The following is a 27,121-nucleotide window of genomic DNA, read 5'->3' on the forward strand; positions in this document are numbered from 1 at the left end:
CTCTTGGATCGATCCCTTGATCATTATATAGTGTCCTTCTTTGTCTCTTGTAATAGTCTTTATTTTAAAGTCTATTTTGTCTGATATGAGAATTGCTACTCCAGCTTTCTTTTGATTTCCATTTGCATAGAATATCTTTTTCCATCCCCTCACTTTCAGTCTGTATGTGTCTCTAGGTCTGAAGTGGGTTTCTTGTAGACAGCATATAAACGGGTCTTGTTTTTGTATCCATTCAGCCAGTCTGTGTCTTTTGGTGGGAGCATTTAATCCATTTACATTTAAGGTAATTATCGATACGTATGTTCCTATTCCCATTTTCTTAAATGTTTTGGGTTTGTTATTGTAGGTGTTTTCCTTCTCTTGTGTTTCTTGCCTAGAGAAGTTCCCTTAGCATTTGTTGTAAAGCTGGTTTGGTGGTGCTGAACTCTCTCAGCTTTTGCTTGTCTGTAAAGGTATTAAATTCTCCATCAAATCTGAATGAGATCCTTGCTGGGTAGAGTAACTTTGGTTGTAGGTTCTTTTCCTTCATCACTGTAAGTATATTCTGCCACTCCCTTCTGGCTTGCAGAGTTTCTGCTGAAAGATCAGATGTTAACCTTATGGGTATTCCCTTATGTGTTATTTGCTGTTTTTCCCTTGCTTCCTTTAATATGTTTTCCTTATATTTAATTTTTGACAGTTTGATTAATATGTGTCTTGGCATGTTTCTCCTTGGGTTTATCCTGTATGGGACTCTCTGTGCTTCCAGGACTTGATTAACTATTTCCTTTCCCATATTAGGGAAGTTTTCAACTATAATCTCTTCAAATATTTTCTCAGTCCCTTTCTTTTTCTCTTCTTCTTCTGGGACTCCTATAATTCGAATGTTGGTGCGTTTAATGTTGTCCCTGAGGTCTCTGAGACTGTCCTCAGTTCTTTTCATTCTTTTTTCTTTAGCCTGCTCTGCAGTAGTTATTTCCACCATTTTATCTTCCAGGTCACTTATCCTTTCTTCTGCCTCAGTTATTCTGCTATTGATCCCATCTAGAGTATTTTTAATTTCATTTATTGTGTTTTTCATCATTGCTTGGTTCCTCTTTAGTTCTTCTACGTCCTTGTTAAATGTTTCTTGCATTTTGTCTATTCTATTTCCAAGATTTTGGATCATCCTTACTATCATTATTCTGAATTCTTTTTCAGGTAGACTACCTATTTCCTCTTCATTTGTTAAATCTGGAGTGTTTTGACCCTGCTCCTTCATCTGCTGTGTGTTTTTCTGTCGTCTCATTTTGCTTATCTTACTGTGTTTGGGGTCTCCTTTTCACAGGCTGCAGGTTTGTAGTTCCTGTTGTTTTTGGTATCTGTCCCCAGTGGCTAAGGTTGGTTCAGTGGGTTGTGTAGGCTTCCTGGTGGAGGGAACTAGTGCCTGAGTTCTGGTGGATGAGGCTGGATCTTGTCTTTCTGGTGGGCACGTCCACGTCTGGTGGTGTATTTTGGGGTGTCTGTGGCCTTATTATGATTTTAGGCAGCCTCTCTGCTAATGGATGGGGCTGTGTTCCTGTCTTGCTAGTTGTTTGGCATAGGGTGTCCAGCACTGTAGCTTGCTGGTCGTTGAGTGAAGCTGGGTCTTGATGTTGAGATGGAGATCTCTGAGAGATTTTCACTGTTTGGTATTACGTGGAGCTGGGAGGTTTCTTGTGGACCAGTGTCCTGAAGTTGGCTCTCCCACCTCAGAGGCACGACCCTGATGCCTGGCTGGAGCACCAAGAGCCTTTCGTCCACACGGCTTTTGAGATCACTTCAGGTCTCTTGTTTCTACACAGAAGAATCTTCAGGTATTGCTAGGGAAACATCCTGGTATAGCCTTTTCCATGGGGCTCTGAGACAGTCTCCTTTGTGCACTACTCCTTTGGCAGGTGGCTGATGAAAGAGCCTTCAGGCAGAAATCAGAATAAACTACCTTAAGGTTCAAGACATCGCACCCCTGCACAGCCTTTGGGCCAGAGCTCCATTCCCCGACCTGGCCAGGCCTCTGGAGCCAGGCGCCGCTTCACTGTGACTCTGAGCAAGGAAGGTGGAGGGAACGGTGTTGCACTGAGGAGGTTTGGGGTTTGCTTGATAGGTGACGTGAGCCACACTCTTCACGGAGAACTCTGAGACGCCACGAGGCGGGAAGCCACGGCAGCCGTGACTTCCCGTTTCCAGGATTCCCTTGCCGGTCAAGACATAATTTAAAGGATTCTCTCCAACCCAGGTAGAAGGACCCTCATCGGGTGCTCCTTTTTTTAAAAAAATAAATGTTAGGTTAATGCTTTTTTTTTTTTAAAATAATTTATTTTTGGCTGTGCTGGGTCTTCGTTTCTGTGCGAGGGCTTTCTCTAGTTGCGGCGAGCGGGGGCCACTCTTCATCGCGGTGCGCGGGCCTCTCACTATCGCGGCCTCTCTTGTTGCGGAGCACAGGCTCCAGACGCGCAGGCTCAGTAGTTGTGGCTCACGGGCCTAGTTGCTCCGCGGCATGCGGGATCCTCCCAGACCAGGGCTCGAACCCGTGTCCCCTGCGTTGGCAGGCGGATTCTCAATCACTGCACCACCAGGGAAGCCCCGGGTGCCCTTAACTAGCTCACACACAGCAAAACTGAAGGGAATTAGTTCTTGGATTCATATTTCCCATTTACAAAGGGCCCTTGCACCAGACTGACTGGTCTATAGAGGACTGCTGATCTCAAACTCACCCTAAAACGATGCTCAATCAGAAGAGAAACCGTGCCCACGCGGGGACAAGAAGATGACGTCAGAAGTAGACAGCTGGCCCAAGATGCCAGACCTGACCCGTATGATCATTTATAGTGTTTTCTTAACTTCTTGAACTTTTGCATATGAATCGAATGTTTTTCTATCATGGGCACAATCCTATGCAGAGTTCTAAAATCAATCCAGTTGTTGGGTTGATGGTCAATTAACTACATTCAGTACATCTGGTTATCTTGGTGGATTTCTCCCAAGGTTCGGACTGAATGGTCCTTAGGAGATTTATTCTAGAAGAAAAAAATTATAGTTCTGTTCAGGCCACTATCGATATTACTAGGTGGGATCCCCTCACTTGGCTAATTAATCATACTTGCTCTGACCCTGGCCAGAAATATGAATTTTCTTTAAAAGTTACTCAAGTTCAATCAGAGCAATGAGCTAAATTTCAGTCAAAAACCATAATCACCTGCTTACTAGGAGGGACCCTTCCTCAGTTATGGGGTAGATTTACCAGGTTACAGTCATTTAAGTTTAAGGGTCCCCTTATGCTGGGAACAATTAAATCATACTGAGGATAATCAGCCTAATAACACTAGGAAATTGGGCTGACTGTCTTATGAACAATGCCAATATATCATTACCCCTAAAGATAGCGATTGGTTCAGAACAAACTGTCAGCCGACTGGGAGTATACTCGGCCACACCTAATGGAAATTCTTGGCCTAACTTCTTACTTACGACTTTATTAATGCTACTAGCTATAGTACTTGTTTTCTGCCTGTTCTACAAGATTGTTGTTTCTTGTATTGACCAATGTGTAAGTGAGCTTCCAACAAAAATAATAACTGGGCTTCCCGGGTGGCGCAGTGGTTGAGAGTCTGCCTGCCAATGCAGGGGACACGGGTTCGAGCCCTGGTCTGGGAAGATCCCACATGCCGTGGAGCAACTAGGCCCTGTGAGCCACAATTACTGAGCTTGCGCGTCTGGAGCCTGTGCTTCGCAACAAGAGAGGCCGCGATAGTGAGAGGCCCGCGCACCGCGATGAAGAGTGGCCCCTGCTCACCGCAACTAGAGAAAGCCCTCGCACAGAAATGAAGACCCAACACAGCCATAAATAAATAAATAAACAAATAAATTTTAAAAAAAAATTGAAAATTGTATAAAAAAGAAAAAATAATAACTAAGCAACTTGAAATGGTCGACCAAATATATAGTTCTATATGAGGTTACAACGATCGTAATAGTGTAACTCTAGATATGGGAAGAAGTAACATGGGAGAGTCACTTTCTGGACTGTAGCAGACTAGAGTGACAGGGGGTGCAGAGGCTTCGCGGCCGCCTCTGGCAGGACCTGGTCCAGCAATAGCACATGGAGCGGGACTTCCCTGGTGGTGCAGTGGTTAAGAATCCGCCTGCCAATGCAGGCGACACGGGTTCGAGCCCTGGCCCGGGAAGATCCCACATGCCGCGGAGCAACTAAGCCTGTGAGCCACAACTACTGAGCCTGCGTGCTGCAACTAATGAAGCCCACACACCTAGAACCCGTGCTCGGCAACAAGAGAAGCCACCGCAATGAGAGCCCGTGCACCGCATCAAAGCGTAGCCCCCACTTGCCGCAACTAGAGAAAGCCCGTGCGCAGCAACGAAGATGCAAAGCAGCCAAAAATAAATAAATATAAATAAATGTATAAGATAAAAATACAAATAAATAAATAAATTTATAAAAAAAAAAAAAATAGCACATGGAGCCCTCTGGGCACCATGGAGCAGATGGTCATGACATGCCTCCCAAACCTTGGTGAAATTTATGACCAAAAGGGGCAAATTGTAAAACAAGTACTGTTGCCCGCCATCCAGTTCTACGAGGATCAGGCCATTAGCCGCTGTAGTCTCTGACCGACAGTGTACCCTGAGGGCAGTTCAGGACGAAGAACAGGACGAAGGACAGGACGAAGGACAGGACAAGGCTCTCTGTGCTCTGGAAAACCAGGCCCCTTAGAGTAATCTCAAGAAGAAATTGGGTTTTTTTAAGACTTTTTTTTGATGTGGACCATTTTTAAAGTCTTTATTGAATTTGTTATAATATTGCTTCTGTTTTATGTTTTGGTTTTTTTGGCCCTGAGGCATGTGGGATCTCAGCTCCCCGACCAGGGATCAAACCCGCGCCCCCCTGCGTTGGAAGGTGAAGTCTTAACCACTGGACTGCCAGGGAAGTCCCAAGAAGAAATTTTAATGAGCCCAATTTCTTGCATTTTCTCACATAGAAGAGCACTAAAATCATTAACTGAGATGTCTGATCCTCGTGACTACCAGGAACCTTTTACCGAGATGTGTGCTTCACTGCACACATTTCCTAGCTAAAATCATACGTACACTGGCTTCTCCCCTACCTCTTTGGAGCAGTTCTGTTACCGAGTCCAGAGTCCAAGCTCGTACTGCTCCCGCACGACAGGCCAGTGAGTCAAGAGACAAGGTGATAGGGGAGAAATAGTGACTTTATTCAGAGGCCAGCAAACCAAGAAGATGGTTCCTAAAGAACCGTCTTAATTCGGGGTAGAATTTGGTCTTCTTTTGTGCGAAGGGAAAAGGGGAAGCAGGAAGATTTGAGATTAGAGGGTGAAGGCAGACTGCAGACGTCTCGGAGCCACCTGGCCTTCAAGGAAGCGTAGCATTTCTTTGTTCTTCTGCTGCTCACGCAGGCTGCATCACAAGGCTCCTGCAAATCTTCAAGTTCTTAGCAGTTATTTTTACTTTACACCCTTATCTCTGCTTATTTGCAAGGTGTCCAGGCTGAAAGCAAACTTATCTACAACAAGTAATGGCCATAAGTAACCCAGGACCGTGGGATGGGAATGTTCTTCAGGGAACTTAATGGTCTATTTGGGAACAAACAACATTTCTCTACTGTTTAACTCTTGGCGTGTGGGGACGAAAGTGATGGACTACATGGGCCGAAGGATGGGGGGGGGGGAGGTGGTGCCAGTTCTGTTCTTCCTGTTACAGTTTCTCAGAGGTACCAAGAGGCTGCTTCCCAGGCTACAGTCCTCAGTGACACCGTTAATAAAACTCACCTCACAGTTCTTGCATTGTGTGTTTGTCTTTCAGTTGACAGTTTAGTCCAGCAGCAATGCATTCAAGGATGGACGTGGAACATTCCAGGTCAAACAAGCAGGTTGTCCTGACCCTGTGTCATCCACCACTGCTTCCCAAGGCCTGTCTCTTTGCTCACACCTGGGGCTGCAGGGGGATCCCCTTGGGACCAGATGATGGGGAAGGAAGAATTCCCAGCCCGGTTCTCCATTGGTCAGTTCAGTGTGAGGGAGATGGCTGGCCGCAGGACGGGGCCTGCACTCCAGCCCACTCAGGGGTGGCCTGAACACCGGGGTGAGGGGCAGAGCTGCAAGCAAGTTACTCTCATTGGACCCTTGTCGCCAGAGGGGAAGCATGTGCCTGGGCGTGGTTGCCAGCACCGCTCCCAGATCTCAGCTGCACCCCTCAGGAACTCGGAGCGCTGACCCTGCACAGAAGTCCACATCGTATGTCATCCCCCGTGATGCGAACACAGGCTCAGGTCTGCCAGTCACGTCCCACGCCTTACCACCCCACTGGACCGAGCAGAGGGTGGGCACCCCTCCTGCCTCCAGTTAGCCCTCAGGTCAAAGGCCGTTATGAGGTGCCGTGCGGCTGTGGGTAGAATACGTGGGTCCAGGGCCCCAGGGCAGGACTGGGCAGCTCTGCCTCTCGTCACTTCCTGTGCCACTGGTGCCTTCATGCTCTCCAGCCCTGCTGCTCTGGGCTCTGTGGGTTCAGAAGTTCTGTTTCCCAAAGCTTCCTTCAGGTGACACAAAAAGGTGCCATTGATCTAAGATCTCTGGACGCCCCTTTGTTTCTCATGCCTGGGTCACAGGCAGGGCCACTTGACTCTGGTCCGCAGGAGGAGGGAGGGGCGCTCCACACTGGGTCCCCTCTTGCCCAATGTTACGGTAAATGGCCACACGCAGCACTCTTGCCCCGATGCGGTCACGGTGACCACGGCCTAGGTCTCTCGGAGAAGGGGCCCCAACACACAGTAACCCACTGGGCCTAGCAGAGCTGGCAGCTGAGGGTGAGTAGAATGCCGCCCTGCTTCGGGCATCTCTCAGGTGTCCTCCAAGCTCCAGAGCTCCTGAGGGCTCAGCTCAGGTCTTCGCTGGGCCTTACTGCAGCTCAGCTTCTACTGCCCCCATCCTGTTCCTCTTCCTCCCTTCTTCAGGGCTTGACACAAAGAGCCTCCCTATTCAGCGTCCCTCTCAGAGTCCAGGAGCGTGGCCTGGAGTAACCCTGCAGGGCCTCCTGAGCCACTGCAGCGACTCTGGATCTGGCGTGAGGTGGGGGCCCTCGGGGGGAGCAGGGGGCACAACTTGTTTTCTGTTGTAACAGGCTCACTCCGGCTGGAGCAGTGAGAAGGCCGAGGAGGGGGCCACGCTAACCCAGGAGAAGGTGAGGGTGGCTTGGCCTCAGAGGTCACAGTGGGGGTGAGATTCTGCACATTCTGGAAGGCGGGACCAAATGGATCCTGTGTGAGGGGCAGAGGGCGCGGGCGTAAGCCAAGGCTCTTGGCCTGAGCAGTCGGACGGGTGGAGTGGCCACCACCTGTGCCCGCAGAGACCGGACAGAGGGTGCAGTGGACTGAATGCTTGTGTCCCCCCCATTTCCTATTGAAATTCTAAAGTGACGGTATTAGGAGGTGGTCAGGTCATGAGGGTGGACCCCTCATGGTAGGATTAGTGCTCTTATAAAAGGGACCCCATAGAGCTCCCCAGCTCCTTCCACCAGTGAGGAGCCCTGAGAAGTCGGCCCTCTGCAACCAGGAAGCGGGTCTCACCAGAACCCATCCACGCTGGCACCCTGATCTCAGACCTTCAGCCTCCAGAAATGTGAGAAATAAATTTCTATTATTTATGAGCCACTAGTCTAGGTACTTTGCTATGGGAGGCCCAACTCAGACAGAAGGTTTGGGAGAGCCTGAGCTTTCCTGTTGAGGAGTTAGGCTGGAGATCCCGGGAGCCCTCCTCCGCGGACACGGCAGTCTGGCCCTTTGACATAAATGTGACTGACGGGCACATAGATGGCATTTTTAGCCGAGGCTGCTGGGCCCTCTGGAGGGAGATGAGACCAGGGTGCAGACAGAAGCTCAGCCCCGCCCTCCACGCCCCGCAGCTCTGGATTCAGGAGGGAGAAGCAAGCAGCCACGCAGCCTGAGAAGCAGCCGCCAGCTTGGGAGGGAGGCGGGCGGTCCCCAGAGCAGGCCCCGGAGAGCTCGCTGTAGCACCGGCACAGTAACGTCCGGGTCCCAGCTGGTCCCCTAACAGCCACCCCCCGGCTCTCTCCCTTCCCCGCTGTTCTCTCCTGAGCACCCGGCAGGGTAGGCACCGGTGACCAGGTGATGCGGGCAGTTCTGGGGACAGAGGAGCTGTGGTTTCAGCAGCCCTAGCCCTGCCCTCAAGCCGAGGCAGCGGCCCACCCACCACGGCCCTGAGCTGGTGCGTCCGCCTGCTTTCGTCCGCGGGGGCGGGGGCTCTGGGGGGCGACCGCGGCCACCGCACGGGCCCCCAGCCTCCACGGGGCAGTGCTTCTCCGCGGGGGCGGGGCTTTCTGTGGGGGAGGGGGACTCAGCGGGGGGTGGGGGGTGGGCTCGCGCAGGCGGGGCGGCGGGGCGGCGGGGCGGCGGGGCGGCGGGGCGGCGGGGCGGCGGGGCGGCGGGGCGGCGGGGCGGCGGGGCGGGCGGGCCCGATCGCTCAGCTCCGGGCTGTCATTTGTCGTTAAATTTAGCGGCGGGCCGGTCAGCCGGGCGGCGGCGGGGGCTATAAGCGACCGGGGCGCCCACCCTCGAAGCAGAAGTCCGAGCGAGGCGACGGCGCTGGAACCCATGGACACGTCGTACCCCCGCGAGGACCCCCGGGCCCCGACGCCCCGCAAGGCCGACGGCACCGCCCACACGGCCCTCACGCTGGGGGCGCCGCGACCCCCACCTCGAGACCACTTGATCTGGTCGGTGTTCAGCACCCTCTACCTGAACCCGTGCTGCCTCGGCTTCCTGGCGCTGGCCTACTCCATCAAGGTGGGCCTTGGGGCGCTCCGAGGGGGCCCAAGAGCGTTTCATGGGGGCTGCTTATCAAGTCGGGGTGCAGGAGTCTCCACGGGGCCGTCCGTCAGCCTGACGGTGGTGGGAGCCCCTCCCTCATGAGGGCTTCTCCACTGAGGCTGGGGTGCCGTTCATAAAAACGAACGGGGGGTCTGGTTTGTCCCAAAGAGCCCAGGGTCGATGGGGCCTTACCCAAGGGGGTCTCTTCCATCAAACGCTCTCAGCACCGCTGAGGACCCCCTACCCTCGGAGGTCCTTGGAGGCTGATGCTGGCCTGGGAGGGCCACTGGGTCCATAGCTGGAGTGGGAGGTTGCAGGGTCTCCTTTCAGCCCCACCTTAGGCTGAGCCCCTCATGACCCAAGGCCCCCTGGGCGGGCCAAGCCCATGTGCCCAGCTGGGGACGGTGAAGGGAGTGGGTGGAGCTCAGGCAATACCCCCTCAGGCCACACCCCTCCATCCAGATTTTGGGTCCAGCTCGGGTCCTCCAAGGTGTGGACCCAGCGGCTGCCTGGGACCGGGTGGCAGGCCCCACCCTGGCCCCAAGCACGTGTAGAGAGCTGGCCCTGCTGCTGGTCCGCAGGCCCGAGACCAGAAGGTAACCGGAGATCTGGAAGCAGCCCGGCGGCTCGGCTCCAAAGCCAAGTGCTACAACATCCTGGCCGCGGTGTGGGCTCTGGTGCCGCCTCTGCTGCTGCTGGCGCTGGTGGTGACCGGCGCCCTGCACCTGTCCCGGCTGGCCAAGGGCTCCGCCGCCTTCTTCAGCACCAAGTTCGACGACTCAGACTATGACTGACAGGCTGGGCCCTGTCCCCCCCTGACCCAGGGACCCCAACCCCGGGGGCTCCACCCTCATCACCCGGAACCCTGACTTGCCTACGGGCTTGAGGCCCACCCTCCAGCCCCGGCCTGGGCACCTAACACTGACCCTGAAGATCCTCCACGGGGACCCCAGGGCCTTACCCTCACCTCGATGCCCCCGGGCCAGCTCCTCCCTCCCCAGTCACCAGGCTCAGCCTCAGTTTCACAATTAAAAGCGCCTGGCTCCAGAAAGTGCCTTCCAGGACTGTTGCTGGCTGGGGTGGGGGAGGACATCTTCCCGAGGGGAGCTACCCTAGGGACCACTGCAGCCAAATCCCCCTGGACTGCCCCCAGCGTCCATGGTGGACGCCCCGCCCTGTCGGCTTGGTGCCCCGACTGTCCCCTTTGCTCAGGCACTGGGCAGCCTGCGGCTTCTGGGTGGAGGGGCCCGAGTATTTTCGAATGCAGTTTGGGAAGTCGGGCTTTGATCTCTGCCGCGCTGTGGTTTAGCGGCCTGTCGTTCAGAACGCGTGTGGTGCGTCTCCGCGTCCACGTGTCTGCCCATCCCCGGGTCAGCGTGTGTGCACACGTGTTAAGCGGAGTCCCTGGCCAGTGAGACTTGCCCTTGTTCTGCACGTTCCTGTCCGTGGCTGGGCCTGTGCTGACCTCCTTCTTTGGGTCACTCTGTTCCTGTGACCCTGCGTCCCTTGAATTCTGATCAATCTCTGTCCCAGCAGTGGGTTTCCTCCTTCCTGGATCGGTGGGGCTGGACACAGACACGGTCACACCGTCGTCCGTGCACACGTCCATCACACCCACGTGCACAGGCGCACTCTCCGCACACGCACGATCGTACAGAGAGGGAGACGGGGGGGGGGGGCGAGGGCATTTTCCGAGCGCCCCGCGTCAGTTTACCTCCCTTACGTAACCCCCCAGCAGCCCCGGCAGAGCCTGGCAGAGCGGGGACTGCCAGAGACACACGCACGCCCTGTGTGGCTGGGGGTGGGGCCCCTGGGCCTTGCGGTGGCCGGGCCGATGACAGGGCAGGCTAATTGCAGGGGCCTTAACCACAGGGTGGCTCAGGGCTCCGAGTACCCTCCCCGTGGTCCCTTCCCTCCCTTTGCCTGCCCACCCTGCCTGGGCTGGGGGCGTGGGCCTCTGTCTAGCTGCTGTACTTGGAGCCCCCAGAGTGGCCCCCCTCCTGTGACAGCCAGTGGTTGGTCCAGCTGTCTCCAAAGCGTGCCCGCAGAAATGAGTGCCGGCTGCAGGCCGGCGGTGCCCCAGCCCCGTGCTGAGTGTGCGCTGCTCTGAGCCAGCCCCTGAGGCAGAGGTGGTGCTGGCCGGGGACTGGCCTGGAGATGCAGCACCGCCCCTTCCTGGGCACTGGTCCTACACCGGACTAAGGGCAAGGCCAGCACTCGGACTACCATGGAGACGGCGTTCCAACACTGAGCTCCAGGTTTGGCCCAGGAAGGGACCAACCCATACTGGACACAGAGGCTGGGAGCAGGGGTCAGCCTGTGTGTAGCCGGGTACGTGTCTCCAAGCAGGGGATGGTCTTCTGGTCTCCACATTTGGTGAGGGGAGCAGACATTGTCCAGCCCATGCCCAGTTGCTGAGGACAGAGAATATGCAGTCAAGCCAGGCACAGAGGAAGGTCACCAGCAACCCTTCCAGCCCGTCTCCTGGGCAGGTTGAAGGACCCTGGTCAGGTTCAGGCAATTGGCTGTCATGGGCCGGACCAGCCAGGCCAGCACACACATGCTGCCACCCTGTCACGGCCCCTTGGAGGGTTGCCCCTCCACAGGCACAGGTGGGTGTGCACACACGCGCACACACACACACACACACGGCACACACACGCGGCAGGTATCACGCTACGTCAGTCCTGTGGGTGAAGGGCCACCTACCACCCCCACCTGATGCCTGTGCCCACGTCTGGCTCCAGGGTTGCAAAGGCAAGTGTCTGCTTCATGGGGACAGCCCCTGGCCACCATGCTCCGCTTCAGCAGACCTGCCTGGGCCTTTGCGGCACTGCCACCGGTTGAGCGAGAGCCTGTGGGCCCCTGGGGGAGCCCCACCAAGTCGCTGGATCCATTCTGAGGCCACAGGCCCTCAGGGAGCTGGTCTGCAGCTCGGCCACACTCCCTGCAGCCACCCCCCTCCCTCTCTCCCTCACGGGGCTTCAGTCCATCACAGTTTGCCTGCCTGGTGTCCGCTTCTTGGAGAACTCGGGCTAACTCTCCACTGAGAACAGAGAGCAGCGGTTTGCAGATGAGGGAGGGGCGCAGCAGACGTGACGGGACCGCTTACTTGCTCTACACGAGCACGTGACTGCTTCCCAGCCGCGTGGAAGGGAAACTTGATCCTTTACGAAATCCTCACGTTCAGGAGGGAGCTCGTCAGCTCCTCACAGCAGACAAAGCTTGCCCGTTCCTCAGGCAGATCTGGTGCAGCAGGCTTGGCCCTCGCCAGGACTTCCATGGCAGACACCATCTCGCCCCACCCTGGGGAAACCCAAGTCTGCTTTGCCAACTGAGGGGCTGAAGCCCAGGAGGACACAGTGGGCAGAGCCTCGGCTGAGGGCAGCCTGCCCAGGACAAGTGGGCCCAGGGCCATGGCCTTGAACTCACGCACACTTGGCCCCAGTCCTTCTGGCCGGTCAGAGGAAATGCAGGGTCTTGCCCCACACCCCACTCCCCTCCCTTCCTGGCTGCGGAAAGGCATGTGACAGAGACCATCCAACTTGACTGAAGTGGCCCAGAGGCCAGAGGAGCCAAGGACTGAGGATGCTGAGTGCTCACAACAGCCCAAGAGCACCTGGACCCAGCCATACCTGATGCTCCCTTGTGTGACACAGAAGGTTCCTTTGTGGTGAAGCTGCGACTCGGTGTCCCAAGTAATCCCACAGGAGACTGAGCCTCCCCCACGCCCCTCATCCTGCCGTGCTCCCCATCAAGGCCGGCATCTGCCTCTGTCTTCTCCGCAGAACCGTTGGCCATTCCCCCACCTCACCCTGTGGGGTCCTAGGGAAGGGGCACTGAGGGAGGGCGGGAGCAGACATGCTGTGTGAGGGTGCAGGAAAGCTGCCCATCCAGGGGGGGTTAGGCTGGGGAGGGGCTCAGGCTAGAGGCAGAGTCTTGAACTTAGGCCACAGAATCCAGACTTCCCTTGGAACCCGTGAGCCTGGCTGCCATGTGGAGGAGGGTGGGAGGGGGCGGCAGGCTGGGAGGGCGTTGAGGAGGGGTGGGTGCAGCCTTCGGGGGCACCTGCAGAGGGAGTGGCCGGGGGGAGGACCTGAGAGACATCCCTGAAGCCAATAGCCCTGGTCGTTTTGGGGGAGGGGGCAGGACTGGGCCAGGGTGGGGGGGACTCGGCGGGGCTGGAGGGCCCAAGGATGTCCCAGAGGGGGTCCTGTGGGCTCTGCGCAGATGTTTAATGTCTTCAAAAAATCTTCCCAGGAAACTCTTGGAGCAGAACTTGCTGCCCCTGCTTCCTACAGGTGTGACCTTTGTATCCGGCCAGCTGAGCAGGGAAAGGAGACCTTGTGTCCTGCAGGGAGAGGAGGCATTGTGGGCTGAGGGCACGCACTGGGGGCTACCTTGGGGGTCACGTGCCCTGGACCCCTGGGTGGGTCTGGGAGTGGCGGCCTACCTGGGGACAGGGGGAGCCGAACCTGTGATGGCCACAGCTCAGCCTCCAGCCGGGGGGCCCAGGGCCCTGCCCGGGCAGTGACCTCAACTGTCACAGAGCCCTCGGAGAAGGAAAAGTCAAGCTTGCTCCCCTGGTAGGAGATGCCAGAGACGCACACTCCGGAGACCCCCGCGGGACACATGGGGTCGAAGGTCAAACCGGCCTCGGTGATCCTGCGGCGAGGGGAAGGTTCTGTGAGGAGGGGGGTGGCGGCAGGCGGTTGCCCTCTGCCTGCCACTGCACTCACCTGAACCCCGTGACCCCAAAGAGCACCGCCTGCAGGAAGCCCCCCATGCCTGTCAGGAAGTTCACGGCACCCGACCTGTCTGCATTCTCCGTCCACACCTGCAGGGGGCAAGGCAGTCAGTGCAGGAGGTGGGCGTGGTCGGCGTGTAGGTCGAGGCTCTGGCCAGGCTGACCTTGAAGGGCTCCGTGACGTTGGCGAAGCTCCTCTCCAGGAGGTCCCACGCCCGCCCGGGGTCCTTCAGCTCCATCCAGCCCACTGCAAACATGCTCTGGGGACAGAGGTCAGAGGTCACGCTGGGGTGAGGCCCACTGCGTGGGGAAGGAAGACTGAGGCCAGTGGGACAGGGCCGGGGCTGCCGTGAGGACCACCACCCCACACCCTGCAGTTTCCTTACCCAAGTCATGGCAGGGCCGTGGGGGTACGTCACAGCCTCATACATCTCCAGGTTTTGCCTGCGAACTTCAGGACTCAGGGGGAAGGGGACGGGGTACCCCAGGAGCACAACATCTGCCTGCTTCACCTCCTCTCCTGGGGGTGAGGGGGGCGGTGCTGCTGATGGGGTAAGGTGGGGAGGGCGGGGACTGCTCTGTTGGAAAGGGGGCGTCCAGGGCGGACACGAGGTCCTGTGGGAGGGGAGAAGGGCCCTGAAGGAGCTCCAAGCCCACTCACCAGGCTGGTACCCGTCAAACTCAGGGTGGAAGTTCAGTTTCGGGTCAAAGGGCACCTTGATCTTATCAGCCACCACCAGCCACTGGTTGGGGACGGGCTGACCCAGGTCCTGCGCCAGGGCAGCAGCAAAGCGCAGGCTAGGAGTAGAGATGGGGAGAGGTGGGCTGCAGCCCCCAGCACTCCTGGCTGGCCCCCTGCATGGTGGAGGTGGGGCGGGTTCTTGGGTCTGACCTGTTCTGGACCAGGACGTTGGTGTACACGGAGTTGTTGACCCCTGAATGGTATTCGTCAGGGGGCATGACTCCTGGGCACATAAACGTACAAGGTGATATTTAGTGTAGGGTCTTAGGGACCTGCTCCTGATGCCGGTCGCCAGTGGGGGCCTGGCAGCGTCAGGTGCTGGTGATCACACGCTGAACGGAGGACCATCCCCCTGCCCCTCCACTTGTGACCATCCGCTCCCCCTGCCCCTTCCCCGTCATCCACACTCCTCCCACCATGGCCACGCTCTCACCCTTCAGGTGGAACTTCTCCTCCTCAGGGCTCCACTCCACACGGCTGCACCAAAACTCAGCCACGGCACGGACCACATCCCAGCCCCCAGCCTCTCGGAAGAGCTGCAAGTCCTGAAGAGCAGGAGGTGGTGCGTCAGAGGCCGTGGCACCTGTGGTTCTAGTTCCCACTGGTCACTGCATTTCTTGCCAACGCCCACCCTTCTGAGTGCCCAGAAATGAAGGCCTGGCTCTGAGACGCTCCACAGGACCGGCCCAGACAGGAAGTCACGGCAGCGTGGAGGGCGTGGCCTTGCTAGGTGGGGGGGGTCACACGTGGCGGCACAGTGACACATCACCTGGGTGGCGTGGTAGTACAGACGGAAGGCCAGCACCACGGCCCCGTTGATGTGGATCTCCTGGGTCCCATAAATGGCCTCAGGGCAGACCTCCAGGCCGGAGCCTGCGCTCTCCCAGGCAAACTTGGCTCCCTGCGGGGTTGGGGGGATGGAGTAGACTTGACTCCGCTCTCGGGGGTCCCGGGGGTAGCCCGCCTCGGTTCTCGACGCTCTCAGCCTTCAGCCATGGAGGGCAGAGGCGGGGGCACCAGTTGTCCCGGGTGCCCTCGTGGGGGCCTGCGGGCTCTGAGTGCCCTCTGTGTGGCCTCATTGTGGGCCAGGTGGTTTCTGCCCCATTTCCACTGTGTACTTGCCCTGGGGCAGGGCAGTGAGGGGACCCCCTGCTGGGTCCCCGTCAGGCTGTTGTTCCCACATGTACGGGACAGGCTGGGGGATGCCACAGAGCCTCTCTAGGAATCCAGGACATTCCAGCCCCACCCACAGAGGGGGCTGGGGGGTAGTATGGGACATCAGCCCTTTGGGGGGCCCCGTAGGGTAGGTGCTCGGTCCCCCTCACCTGGTAGCCTAGGTTCTGGGCGTTGTACAGGGCCCCGCTGAGCGTCCGGATGCGGTACTGCAGGAGAGCCCTGGCAGCCTCGGGGTGCAACATCAGGACGCCGGGGAACATCCAGAGGTCCTGCGAGCACAGCCGAAGAGCCCCCTTGTCTGGCGCTCTCACTCCTCTCTCCCCACGGGCCACACCCAGCTCCCTCCTCTACTGCCCCATCTGGGTCTGTCCTGGGCCCTCTGCCTGCCAACCCCACAGTCCCATCCCCAGCCCAGACGCTCCTCGGGCCTGGTCCCCGGCGGGCATCTGCGTCTGCCCAGGGCTCAGGCCAGAGTCTGGGCGTGGGCAGCCTGGGGGGGGCCCTGCTCTGTTGCTCACTAGCTGCCCGACCCAGAGCGAGCAACTCAGCCTCTCTGAGCCTCTCCTGTAAAGGGAGCGCAGCACCAGCTTCTCCCGCATCAGGAAAAGTGCAGCAGCGCCCCAGACCCTCCCGAGCCCAGCGGTCAGCCGGTCCTGGCTTCCTCGTCTTCCTCCACCCTCGCTCCACTCAGCAGCCACAGGGTCTTCCCAGAGCCCGCGGCTGCCCGTGTCCTTCCCCAGTTAAAGTCTTCACAGCCTCCTCAGCACCCCCTACAACCGCTCTTCCCGTAGCAGTGAGGGCAGCCCCTCGCCCGGGACAGATGCCGTGCACCTGCTCAGTTCTGGGCCTCGGAACCTTCTGGTCCCCTTGCCTGAATCACATCACTCGTTTTCACCAAATGCCTACACAGCCTTCAGCCAAGACACTACTTCCTCCAGGAAGCCTTCCGTCTGCCACGGTCCCTGTGCTTCCCCAACCACAGCCCCATCCCACGCAGGGCAGAGGCAGCAGCTCTGTGTACAGCCGGCTCTGCAGCAGGCGTGCCTTAAGGGTGGATGGTGCACACCTGGTCCCAGAAGACGTGGCCCCAGTAGCATTCCTCACGGCTCCCGTTGGAGAGGCCCCCTGGGCTGAGGCCGTGGCAGACGTATTCTGGGGCCCCGGGCTGGGGCAGGGCACTGAGCAGGTAGTAGAGAGCTCCACGCAGGGCCTGGCGCAGACGCAGGGGCCCCTCCACATCCAGGCCACAGCCTGCCCAGAGCTGGGCCCAGGCCTGCGCGTGGGCCGCGTAGAGAGTGCGCCTGGCCTGCAGCCGCAGGGCGTCGGCGAGGCAGGCCTGGGCTTCGGCCTGGCTGCCACCCACCACCGTCAGGAACTCCCACGTCCCATCCTCCTCCCCTTCCCCAAGGGTCAAGGCTGGGGGCACGGGCGTCCACAGCATGTGCACCTCCTGCTGTGCCCCCCCAGGCTGCTCGGGGGTGAGTGTGTGGCCGTACAGGTACCTGCAACAGGACGGCTGTGTCTCAGGGACGGGCTCCCTCCTCGGGCCACCCAGCCGGCCCCCCGCCCCCTCCTCACCGGGCTCCCTGGAAGTCAGGACCCAGATGCAGGTCCAGGTCCGGGCTCTCTGGGGAGAAGGCTGACTGCAGCAGCACAGTGATGGGCCAGCTCCCTGTGGCCAAGCGGGTGATGGACACGCTGCAGGCCAGGACGTGAGGCAGCGTGCGGTGGGCATAGATGCGCTGGGAGGCCCGGAAGCTGGGGCCCTCCAGGGTGTGCAGAAAGGAGCCTGGCGGGTGGGGGGGGGGGAAGACGGGGCAATTCGCACACCCCACTCGGGGCGCCGAGGACATTTCCAAAGCTGCCGGCCTTTCTGGGCGGGGAGTGGAGTCGCCTCCAAGCCCCAGATGCCCTGTCTGGGAAGCGACAGCTGCAGAGGGGCCGCCAGCTCCTGCAAGTCCAGGAGGCCCGTCCGGCTGAAGGCCTCACAAAGTGGCCTCTCAGGGCTTCCTTTCCTTTGGGAGTCGGCATCCTCCGGATGAGACCTCTGTCGGGTCTCCCACTCGCTTGGAACGATGGCGGAGGGCAGGGGGAGGTCAGGCAGTGGCTACCTGTGTTAGTGTCCAGGACGAAGGTGTTGGTCAGCTGCTCTCCTGATCCTGCAGGGGCCTCCAGCTGGACATTGAGGGGACTGGGCAGAATGGCCCGGTGCGTATCCCCCCGAGCCCCATTGTACACGCCGCTCACATGCAGTGTCTCATGGTACACGCGTGTGCCCAAGTAGGCATTGGTCACGGTGGCCAAGAGCCGGGGGTCAACGGGCAGAGAACGGGCAGTGAATCTGGTGGCGTCCTTGCCAGCATCCTCCATGGGAAGGTTGGCTCGGCGGAGGGGCCTGCAAAGGGGGGAGTCAGAGGCCCCTACCATTGTCTGGGCCTCCCTTTTCTGTAAACCCAAAGCTCGCCTTGGAACCTGGCTAATGCCCCCACAGGTGGAGGGACGGGCGTGACCCACCTGGGCAGCCCCGATTGTCCAGAATCCCCACTCTCAAGCCGCCCCAGGAAACACCCTCAACCCTCAGAGACCCTCGCCCCCAATACTGATCTCCAGGGACACAGCAGAGGCCCCGGACTCCCACCTTAGGGCCTCAATCCCTTCCAGCTCCCTCCGGGCGCACCGCCTCGAAGCCGTCGGGCTGGCGGGAAGGGAGGAGGCCTCAGCCGGAGGGCCTCACCCTCCAGGAGGCCGGCTGGGTACCGGCGGGTGGGGTGCCGGCAGCAGCTGGGGGTTGGGGGGCAGGCGGGCCGTCGGCCGCGTCCCTGGGGCTCGCTGCAGCCCAGCCGCGTCCCTCAGCGCCAGTGGGTGGGCGCCGGACCGGAGGGAGAAGTAGCCAGCGGCGGCCTTGTCACCGGAAGGCCCCGCGGTCCCCGCCCCAGGGCGCGCAGGGCGGGCCGGATGGGACGTCCCCACCCCCGGGGCGGGCGGGACGGGTGGGCCGGGCCGCCTCGACCAGTCGTGCCTGCGCGGCCGCGGGGAGCCCAGCTCCAACTCTGCCTTGAGTCTAATCCAAGGGTGGATCTGAGAGGGACGGGGTTTCGGCTTAGGGGTCCCCTCTCTTGTCGCCGGGCCCTGCCTCTCTCCCTGAACCCCCGTCCCCCCAGGAGAGGTGAGGCAGGTCCCCCTCCTGGAGCCCCGCCTTCCTTTGTCCCCGCCCCACTTTCTGGCTCTCCCCAGCCTCCTCTCTCAGCCTGTCTACCCGCTTGCCCCCTGCCCCGCTGGAGGCTCCAGGCCCCGGCCCCAGGGCCGAATGACTGTGCCCTGACCACTCGCCCAGCCAGAGACACTCAGATTCAACGTGTCCTTGAAACCTGCTCTTGCCGTGGCCTGCCCAGCACAGGCCATGGTGACTTCACCCATCCCGTTGCTCAGGCCCGCCGTCCCCACACCTACATCCACCGGCGCGTCCCCCTTCCAGGGCGTGCCCGCTCTCACCATCCACCCTCAGTCCAGGCCGTCCTCCTGGGTTAGGGCCGTGCTTGCTCCGGCCCCACAGCCCTGGTCAGCAGAGCCAGAGCCACGTCCACCCCAGGAGTGGTCAAGTGCTCAAAGCCTGCAGTGGTGCCCACCTCACCGGCGGGACAAGCCACCCGGGGCCCCCTCCCCACCCTCAGCGCGCCCCCCATCCCGCTGCGGCCACCCTGGCTTCCTTGCTGCTTCTGCACCATTCCAAGCACGCTCCCTGTTATGGATTGAATGTGACCCCCCCAAACCCATCCATTTTATTCTAAGCCCCAGTGTGATGGTATTTGGAGGTGGGGCCTTTGGGACATAATTAGGTCAAGAGCTGTCAAGGACGGGATTACTGCCTTTATAAGAAGAGGCCCGAGAGCTCACCCTCTTTCTACCCTGTGGGGACACAGCCAGAAGACAGCCACCTGCAGGGAGAGGGGCCTCACCAGACACCAGATTGACTGGCATCTTAAGCTTGGACAGCCCAGCCTCCAGAACCGTGAGAAATACACTTACGCTGTCGACAAGCCACCCGGCGTGTGGTATTTTGTTATAGCAGCGCGAGCCAACCAAGACAGGCCCCTTTGTGGCCTTTACACTTGCTATCCCACTGCCTTTTCTTCAGGACATCCTTAGGGTTGATCCCTCCCTTCCTTCCGTTTTCAAATGCCTCGTCCACAACCAGATTTTCCCAGACTACTTACATGTAAGAGGAAACCATTGGCTCCATCCCCCCAGCCCCCTGCTTTCCCTTCCTCCTAGAATGCCAGCTCCAGGAGGGCAGGGATTTTTGGTCTGTTCTGTGGAATGAATACCTGGATTTGAGAATGGATCATGGAAGGGAATTTGGGGAAGTGAAGGGGCTGACTGGGGTCCCAGAAGCTGGCCAAGTCCAGCAGGGTTGAGCAGAGAAGACTTCAGGATTCGGGGGCTGTCAGTCGCCGGCCCTGCCCATCGAGGCCAAGCCTCACGTCAGAGCTTCCGGCATCAGGCTGTTCCCCTGAGCTCACCCGGGAAACGGGGGCTACGACCCTGTCCCACTGAGATGGGCTGGGGACCAAAGGGAAGAGTAGGAGCACCTGTTAGGATGCCCGGCTCAGCGCAACAGCAACCAACAAAAACGAACCCCAGGGAGAATTTATCATCAGTGCACGGGGCGCTGCCCCCGACCTGTGCCATCACAGCTGCCATCCGGAGCGGGGGCTCCATGCCCACTCTCTTCCGGCCTGTTTCTGAAGTCCTCAGACAGCGAGTGGACACCTCTGGGCTCGGACCACACAGCCTCAGGGATGGCTTCACTCCTACTGCTGAGACCCAAATTCCTGAGGCCGGATGGTGACCTACCTACCTTCAACCAAGGGGCAGCCCCTGCTTGATCCCCTACGGCTGGAGCCGAGTAGTGGGCTATGGGTGCCCATACTGTGCGTGGGCACAGGATCAGCAAATGCGTCATCCTGCACCAGGTAAAGGCCCTCAATTCCTGGGGGCGCCCATCATCACCCTTGCTGCTGAGGGGCGCCTGCAGCAGGAGGGCTGGAGGCTCCCAGGAGAGGAACGTGGGTGGGGCAGCAGTGGGGTTAGGGGAGGGGAGCCCCTCCTCCTGGTGGGGAGGACGGAGACATACCTGTCCCCAGGGTGTGGGGTCTCGGGGGCTGTCCAGGAGCAGGCAAGGGGCCGTGTCTGTCTGGGTCTCCCACCTGCCTGTCCAGGGCCCCTCAGGCTCAAAAGAGTTGCCCACAGCAGAGAGCGCCACCCTCTCGCCCTCGGAGTGGGGAGGACTACTCCGCGGGGCTGACTAGAGCCCTCCCCCAGGGCCTCGGGGGCACTGCCGAGCCCTTTGTGAGGCTGGGGGTCGCTGTCCAACGCTGGGTGGGTGGTGGCCAGTCCCGCCTTTGCTGTCCCCACGGCCCGCAGCTCCGGCAGCGACTGCTCGCTCAGCTCCACGGAGGTTAGATTGTAGCCGTGCGCAGAGGACGGGAGTGGCGTTGGTGGGGCAGGAGGCCAGGGCTCGGGGAGGCAGTGATGGGGAGCTGCTGGCCTGGGTTATGCCAAAGGCACACAGTGACGGGAGGTGGCCACTAAGGGGGGCTGTCAGAGGCTGGGGGAGCGGGTAGGGACTAGGGGCCAGAGCCTTCAGGGGAGTGAAAGCGTGTCGGTCCAGACTGTGGCCACGCGCACCAGACACTAGATGGACATTTGGTCTGGCGGAGTGGTTGAAGCCCAGAGCTAGGGCCAGGGATTTAGGGGGTGGGTCTCCAGGGGCTGAGTGTCAGCGGGGTCCCTCGGGAGGGCCCTGGGCGGGACTCCTCTGTGAGGTCTGGGGGAAGCCCCTGGCGCCCACCCCGAGCCAGGGTGGAGAGGCTGTGTTCCCGCACCCTTCCCGGCGCTGCCTCCACCTGAGGCTTTGCAGGCGGCACCCTGGGAGCTGCAGGACGGCACACAAGTAGGTCGCCATAGGCCCCGACAGCTGGCAGCCACTGAGGTCCAGGGTAGTCAGCGTTGGGCAAACACGTACTGGGAGCCTCCTGGAGGCCCAGCCGCTGCACCCTAGCGGCCAGTGTTGACCGCAGGAGCTGCTATGGGAGCCTCCGTCCCCGCCTTGGTCCCTTCCAGGTCGGCCCTCACCTGAGTGTCTGCAGCACCCTGGGGCCAGGCCAGGCCCTCACTCAGCGCATGCAGGCCAGCCTCGCTGAGCCAGCTGTGGAAGAGGCCCAGCTCCGTCAGGGCCTCAGAGAGGTCTCTGCAGACCAAGTCGGGCAGTTTGCAGCGGGACAGCCTGTGGTCAGGAAGTACATGGGTCCCCAGCTGTGCAAGCTGCCCACTCCCTGGGGGCTGAGGTTCAGTCTACAGACGTGCTGGCTCCACACCTGCCTCCCTGGGCCCCACAGAGCTTTTCCTGCCCTTTGTCACCACGTGTGTCCCTGATGGACTGCACTCCCCTCTTCCCTCAGGACATTCTCCACGAGCTTTTGGATGAGCCAATAAGAGACCTTATTCTCAATATGTCTAACTCCATATAATTACCCACCAAATGCAGGTGGGCTGAGCTTATTTAGTTAGCCAGTCCCTAACAGTTGGGCGTTATAAATAACGCTGCGATGAACACCTTTATGCATTTAGTTGGGCAGTAGAATTGAGGGGCCAAGTGAGCTGATCACTGTTTTGGCTCCTGATGTTTATGCCAAGTTAAGTTACCATGTCACCACTGACACATGACTGTATCTATTTCACCATGCCCCATCGGTACTAGTTCCTACACTCTTTCTTACTTTCTGCTTACTTGGTAGTACTGAACAGTAACTGGAAAGATTATGTACTAAGAACTGCCTCATTAATTCTCACATCAACCTTCTGAGGTGGAAGCTTCTGGCTCCATTTCCCAGGGGACGAAACTGAAGCTCAGAAAGACCGGCCTGTCAAGGGCACAGAGGCAGGCAGACTGGCCTCAGAGCCCGTGCCCTGAACACCTTCCATATCTGCTTGTAAGAATCCAGAGGGACCACCCAGCAGTTTACAATAGCACTTAGCAGCCTTCCTTGGGAAGGAAAATACAGTCTGGCCTTCTTTATCCCCGCCCCAGAATGCTCAGCTGTACTCTGCTTCCCACTCAGACTGGCACCAAGCCCTCTGTCCTAACTAGCACCTAAGCTGGTACTGGAGCCCTGCCCCCATCCCCTCTTCCCTCCTCTGTCCTGTGTGGGCAGAGCCTGTCGACCCCAGCAAGGGACACCAGAGGCCACAGTTTCTCAGCCTGTCCCCTCAGCCATCCCCAGACAGGGCCACACCTCTGTCCCTGCCCAGGGTGTCCTGCTCTGCGTCCCTTCCAGGGGAAGGGCTGGGGGCATGTTCACTCGCGTCAGGGTGTTCAGACCACACTGTCCGTCGGTCCACTCGCAGAGTGGATGCAGTGGGGACCCCGGGGGTTTTCTCATGGTGGTTCGAGAGCTACTAAGAGAGAAAGGATGGTGAAGGCCCCAGCCCCTCCCAACCCCTCACTCCCGCAAAGGACTCCTTCCTATGGTCCCGAGGTATCGGAGCTGCCTCTGCCCTCACCCCCAAGCTGCGCCAGGACCCTCCTCCCTCTTCATCCCAAGCCCAGAGTGAAACCACTCAACTGTGAGCACAAGCACCTCCCCACTGAAGCTGTCTATGTGAGTCCCATGGAGGCATGTCACCTGCACACACCAGGTGGGCCTGTCCTTGCACCTGCGGTGGGCAGCCCCAGCCCCAGCCCCCGTCAACGTCCTGACATTCGTTCTCCCAACAGATGCTGAGCACCTGAGTCAGGTGCTGGGTTGGAATTAACTGCACAGAAACAACAGCACGAGCTTTGCCCCTGGAGGAGCAGAGTGTCTGGTGGAGGAGACGGGCACGGGCAGGTGTCACGGCATACGGTGGTCAGTGGGGCACTTCTGAGGCCAAAATGGTCTCAGGCCAGCTGGGATGGTTTGGAGAGGCTTTGAGGATAGGCAGTGAACAGTATTCTGGGTGGAGGGCACAGTAGCAGCGAAGGCTCAGGGCACAGAGGGCGTGGTGTACGCCAGAACTTATTAGGAGGAAGCATCGTGGTGGGTGGGGGGAGCGCTGGGCGGGTTGCCTCGGACGTGGGTGCTGAGGTGTGGGGCATGGTGAGGACACCCTGGGAGCTATCTTGCAAGGAGGTGGGAAAAACCAGCCCGAAGTCGTGCCTCTCCTCTGGGGAGCAGGCGTCAGGTCTGGACACGCTCCCCAGGCCCAGATGGACACTTCAGTGCATAAGATGCACACATGCCGCACACAGAGGGCCTGCCGGAGAGGGCCGCCCCGCTCTGGGGACTCACGAGCTGCCTCCCAGGCGGCCCTGCAGCCGCTTCATCAGGCTCTTCTTCTTCTTCTCCTGTGCAGTGGCCAGTCTGCGGCTAACCAGCTGCAACGCCTGCCCCGCCGGGCAGCACCGCGCGCAGTAGCTCAGGCCGGCCAGGTCCGTTCTGCTGAAGTGCACTCGCTCCAGGGCCAGCTCGGGGAGGCCGCGCAGGGCCTGGTGCACAAGGGCGTCCTCCTGCGTCTCGTACGGGCAGTGCCGCAGCTCCAGCAGGTCGTTGAGCTCCTCGCCCTCCTCCTCCTCTGACTCCCCAGCGCCCCGGAGCGCTTGGGTCCCCTCCGTCCCCTCTGGCGCCGCCCTAGGGCAGCCCTGGCCCTGATCCTGCACCCACCTCGGGACATCCTGCTTCCCGCGCTCTGAAACCGCGCAGCCGAAGTGGTGCTCCGTGTCGCGCATCCTCTCTGCGTTCAGTAGCCCGAAAAGGAAGTGCGTAGTGAGTGCGAGGTGGCCACGCAGCTCCGGGGCCCCCCGCAGAAGTGCCCCTACGCCGCCAGCAGGTGTCTGGGGAGCCCCTTGTCCTCCAGCAGGTAGGACAGCGCGGCTAAGAATTCCTGGAAGGTCTGGTCGATGAACGGGTAGGTGACCTCGGTTTCCAGTGCTCCTGGCACATTTCCTTCTTGCGGAGAAACTGCGTCTGGACTCTGGAGCCGCAAAGCTCCAGTCGTTCCAGGTCCTTCTCAGAGAACTGCGCCCTGCCCCCGAGGACGCCTTCGCAGGCCAGGCGGCACAGCTTGCGCAGCTCTTCCTGCAGGCGGGGTGGGTCGGCCACGGGCGCCGAGCTCAGGACGCTGCCGATGAAAAGCAGGTACACGGACGTGGTGCTCTTGGAGGCGCGCGACAGGTCAGGGCCTGGAGCAGCTAGCGCAGAACGGGCACACGACCCAGCACGCGGCGAAGCACAGCGAGAACAGCGTCTCATTCTCCTTCACGAGGCGGGAGGCACGCTCCGCCCTCCACTCGTCCTGGAAGGACTTGTAGAAGTACTTCTTGTCCTTGTCGGAGGGGCCGCGCACCTCGGCGCGCCGCGGGGAGCACAGGCGGCTCTGCAGCCTCCCGGGGGCGGCGGCGCGCGCGGCCACCAGCACGCGGGCCGAGGGCAGCAGCGCCTTGCTCAGCAGGCCGCCCAGCACCCGCGCGCCGCTCGCGGCCTCGAGGGGGCCTGTGCAGGGCGCGGCCTCGGCGGGCCCTGGCGCCGGCAGTTCGTCCACGCCGTCCAGAATGAACAGCGGCCGCTCGGACTGCGCTAGCATCTGCCGCCCCGGCGCGTTGCGGTCGGGGTACTGGTCTAGGATCAGGTCGGCCGGGCTGCACGTGCCCGGTCGCTCCAGCACCTCGCGGCAACACACGAAGAAGGCGAAGTCCACCTGGCCGTGGCACAGCTTGCCCGCCGCCCAGTCGTACAGGATTTTCCTGGCCGCCGTGGTCTTGCCGACGCCCGCCGGGCCCTGCAGCACCGCGGTCGGCGGTCTCTGGCCCTCCCCGTCGCGGCCGAGCAGGCGGTTGCAGGTGCGGGTGTCGGATCGCCGAGCGCGTCCGGCTCCTGCTCCTCCGCGGGCCCCAGGGCCTCGTGCTCCGGGGCAGCGCTTTCGGGCGCGAGGAGCAGTTTGGTGAAGCGCTCGCTGACCTTCGCGGAGCGGGCGTCCCTCTCCCTCACCCTGGCGTGCTGCCGCAGCACGTGCTCTCGCTATTTCTGCTTGTGCTCTGGGGGCAGGGAAGGGCCGGACACAGGAGAGGGGACCAGGGGGTCGAGGAGGAGGCGGGCTGTGTCAGCCGACTCTCAGGGGCCTGTTGCCCTCCCCGCCGGGCTCAGACCTCAGTTTCCCCTGTTGCGCCGCAGTCCCGCTCCCATCCGCGCTCCTCCCTGGGACCAGCTGTCAGGAACCTCCGAGTGGCTTCGAGGACACTCGTACTCCAAACCCAGGGCTCAAGGCCCGGACAGCTCGGGGCCCGCGCCTCCCACCGAGAGAGACCTACGGGACACGGAGAGCAGCGCCGAGGAGCCGGGGCCGAGCCCTGGAAGGGAGAACTGCGGTGAGGCCCCGCCGACTGTGCGGGGCGGGGAGGGGCGCAAGCCGGGGTCGGGGCCGCCCGCAGGATCGGAGCCCCGGGGCCCGCGAATTTGTGGATGAAGCGCGCCCAGGCCGGAAGAGCTCCGGGGCTTTTCTGGGGAAGCGGAAGGATGGAGGCCTGTGGCCGGGACTCCGCCCAGGCGGGAGGGAACGGAGGGCGGGCACCCTGGCGAGCCCCACCCCGCGCTCGCTCCGCCGCCGCTGCTCCTGGAGCCGCGCCGCCGCAGCGCGCACGCCCGCCCTCTTAAGGGTCTTTCGCGCCGCGTCTAGCGCGCGCTCCGGCCCGTGGAAATGGATCAGGTGCTCCGCGAGGTCCACGGCGCCCGCGCCCTCCAGCCGCCCCCACGGTTTGCGGCGGCGTCCCGCAGCTTGTGGCGGAAGCGCTTCCACCGCTCCTGGCTTAGGTCTTCGAGCGCAGCCAGGAGCAGCTCCCGGGCGGCGGCAGCGCGGGGCTCCATGCTGAGGGCGGGCGCACGGGGTTACCACGCGCGCCGTGCCCCGGTGACCCCGGCCCCTCCCCGCCGCTCCGGACCCCAGCCCCGGGCGCCCACGAGCGGTAGGGACTTAGACGCGGCCCCCATCTATCCAGGTGGCTCCAGGCCAACGCTCGATAGCGCTCTACCGGGAGGGTCGTCCTCTCCTCCCAGAGCCCCTACCGAGGACTTCGCTCCAAGGCGTTCCGAAGCTTTGGGCGGGCGCTGGCCGCCGCTGACCCCAGAGTTAGGGGGTGCCTTCCTGCTCCGCACCTCCCTTTCTGCTCATTCTTTCCACGCATCCAGGTCAAACGTCCAAGATAAGATGTCTCCCAGGGCCTGTGCTCTCCCCTTTCCTCCTCTTCCCTCCTTTCCCTCCGTTCTCTTCCCCAGGAGCCCGGGGCAGTTGGTCTCAGCAGGGAGCTGGCCTCACCGCCTGGTCCAGGCTGAGTTCCGGAATTCCCCAGGACATCCGTGCTCACTGCACCCTTAGGTGAGGCCCAGCCTGAGGGCCTTGCACCAGAGGCTGAGACTGAGCCCCTGGTGGGGGACAGACCCCACAGATGCCCTCTGCGGGGATGGAGTCCCTAGAATACCGAGCCTGGGGGACAGCGGGGGAAGGATGTGTGAAGGACACGGGGTGTGAAGCCCCAGGAAGTCAGCAGGGTGAGGTGGAGGACCCAGAGGGCTGA

General features: G+C 60.5%; 3 protein-coding genes across 10 annotated transcripts; 1 reads left to right on the forward strand and 2 right to left on the reverse strand.

Annotated features, from left to right (window-relative positions):
- Positions 1-5,206: 5,206 nt before the first annotated feature.
- Positions 5,207-20,505, reverse strand: PGGHG (protein-glucosylgalactosylhydroxylysine glucosidase). 7 transcript variants are annotated; one of them, XM_082478047.1, is made up of 15 exons: positions 20,371-20,502; positions 17,628-17,911; positions 17,095-17,305; positions 16,583-17,018; positions 15,666-15,785; positions 15,110-15,241; positions 14,774-14,885; positions 14,491-14,563; positions 14,260-14,396; positions 13,985-14,118; positions 13,763-13,858; positions 13,591-13,688; positions 13,305-13,516; positions 12,487-13,202; positions 5,207-7,282 (listed from the first exon to the last, which is right to left on the reverse strand). In XM_082478047.1, exons 1-14 carry the CDS (start codon positions 20,442-20,444, stop codon positions 13,147-13,149), a joined length of 2,175 nt encoding a protein of 724 aa, XP_082334173.1. In that variant the 5' UTR covers positions 20,445-20,502; the 3' UTR covers positions 5,207-7,282; positions 12,487-13,146. The 7 variants fall into 7 exon arrangements, with proteins under 7 accessions (XP_082334173.1, XP_082334177.1, XP_082334172.1 ...); XM_082478051.1 differs by lacking the exon at positions 13,985-14,118 and having other exon boundaries at positions 13,666-13,688; positions 20,371-20,505; XM_082478046.1 differs by having other exon boundaries at positions 13,666-13,688; positions 13,985-14,396; positions 20,371-20,504.
- On the forward strand, positions 7,282-9,902 carry IFITM5 (interferon induced transmembrane protein 5). Of its 2 annotated transcripts, XM_082478053.1 has the most exons (3): positions 7,282-8,249; positions 8,539-8,827; positions 9,433-9,902. In XM_082478053.1, the coding sequence occupies exons 2-3, from the start codon at positions 8,636-8,638 to the stop codon at positions 9,643-9,645; spliced, it is 405 nt and encodes a 134-aa protein (XP_082334179.1). In that variant the 5' UTR covers positions 7,282-8,249; positions 8,539-8,635; the 3' UTR covers positions 9,646-9,902. The 2 variants fall into 2 exon arrangements, with proteins under 2 accessions (XP_082334179.1, XP_082334178.1); XM_082478052.1 differs by lacking the exon at positions 7,282-8,249 and having other exon boundaries at positions 8,454-8,827.
- A 412-nt stretch (positions 20,506-20,917) lies between the features above and the next one.
- On the reverse strand, positions 20,918-26,914 carry NLRP6 (NLR family pyrin domain containing 6). The gene is given in 12 exon segments (XM_082476825.1): positions 20,918-21,588; positions 21,591-21,858; positions 23,624-23,771; positions 23,847-24,405; positions 24,408-24,492; positions 24,495-24,738; positions 24,740-25,421; positions 25,424-25,571; positions 25,575-25,588; positions 25,862-25,898; positions 26,122-26,306; positions 26,309-26,914. Coding segments are annotated over 12 exon segments (2,769 nt in total). The 5' UTR covers positions 26,415-26,914; the 3' UTR covers positions 20,918-21,295.
- Positions 26,915-27,121: the final 207 nt, after the last annotated feature.

The sequence above is a fragment of the Balaenoptera physalus genome, assembly GCF_965194825.1.
Source record: "Balaenoptera physalus genome assembly, chromosome: 10".
NCBI classification, from domain to species: domain Eukaryota; kingdom Metazoa; phylum Chordata; class Mammalia; order Artiodactyla; family Balaenopteridae; genus Balaenoptera; species Balaenoptera physalus.

What these genes read in the sequence shown, in the direction of transcription:
- IFITM5 (XM_082478053.1), top strand. Translation starts at nt 8,636, where the DNA reads ATGGACACGTCGTACCCCCGCGAGGACCCCCGGGCCCCGACGCCCCGC. An exon ending in CGCTGGCCTACTCCATCAAG is followed by an intron (nt 8,828 to 9,432) that starts GTGGGCCTTGGG and finishes GCTGGTCCGCAG; the next exon opens with GCCCGAGACCAGAAGGTAAC.
- PGGHG (XM_082478045.1), bottom strand. Translation starts at nt 20,444, where the DNA reads ATGGGCACCCATAGCCCACTACTCGGCTCCAGCCGTAGGGGATCAAGC. An exon ending in GGAGAAGTTCCACCTGAAGG is followed by an intron (nt 14,564 to 14,773) that starts GTGAGAGCGTGG and finishes TTATGTGCCCAG; the next exon opens with GAGTCATGCCCCCTGACGAA. An exon ending in ACGTCACGGAGCCCTTCAAG is followed by an intron (nt 13,689 to 13,762) that starts GTCAGCCTGGCC and finishes TGCCCCCTGCAG; the next exon opens with GTGTGGACGGAGAATGCAGA.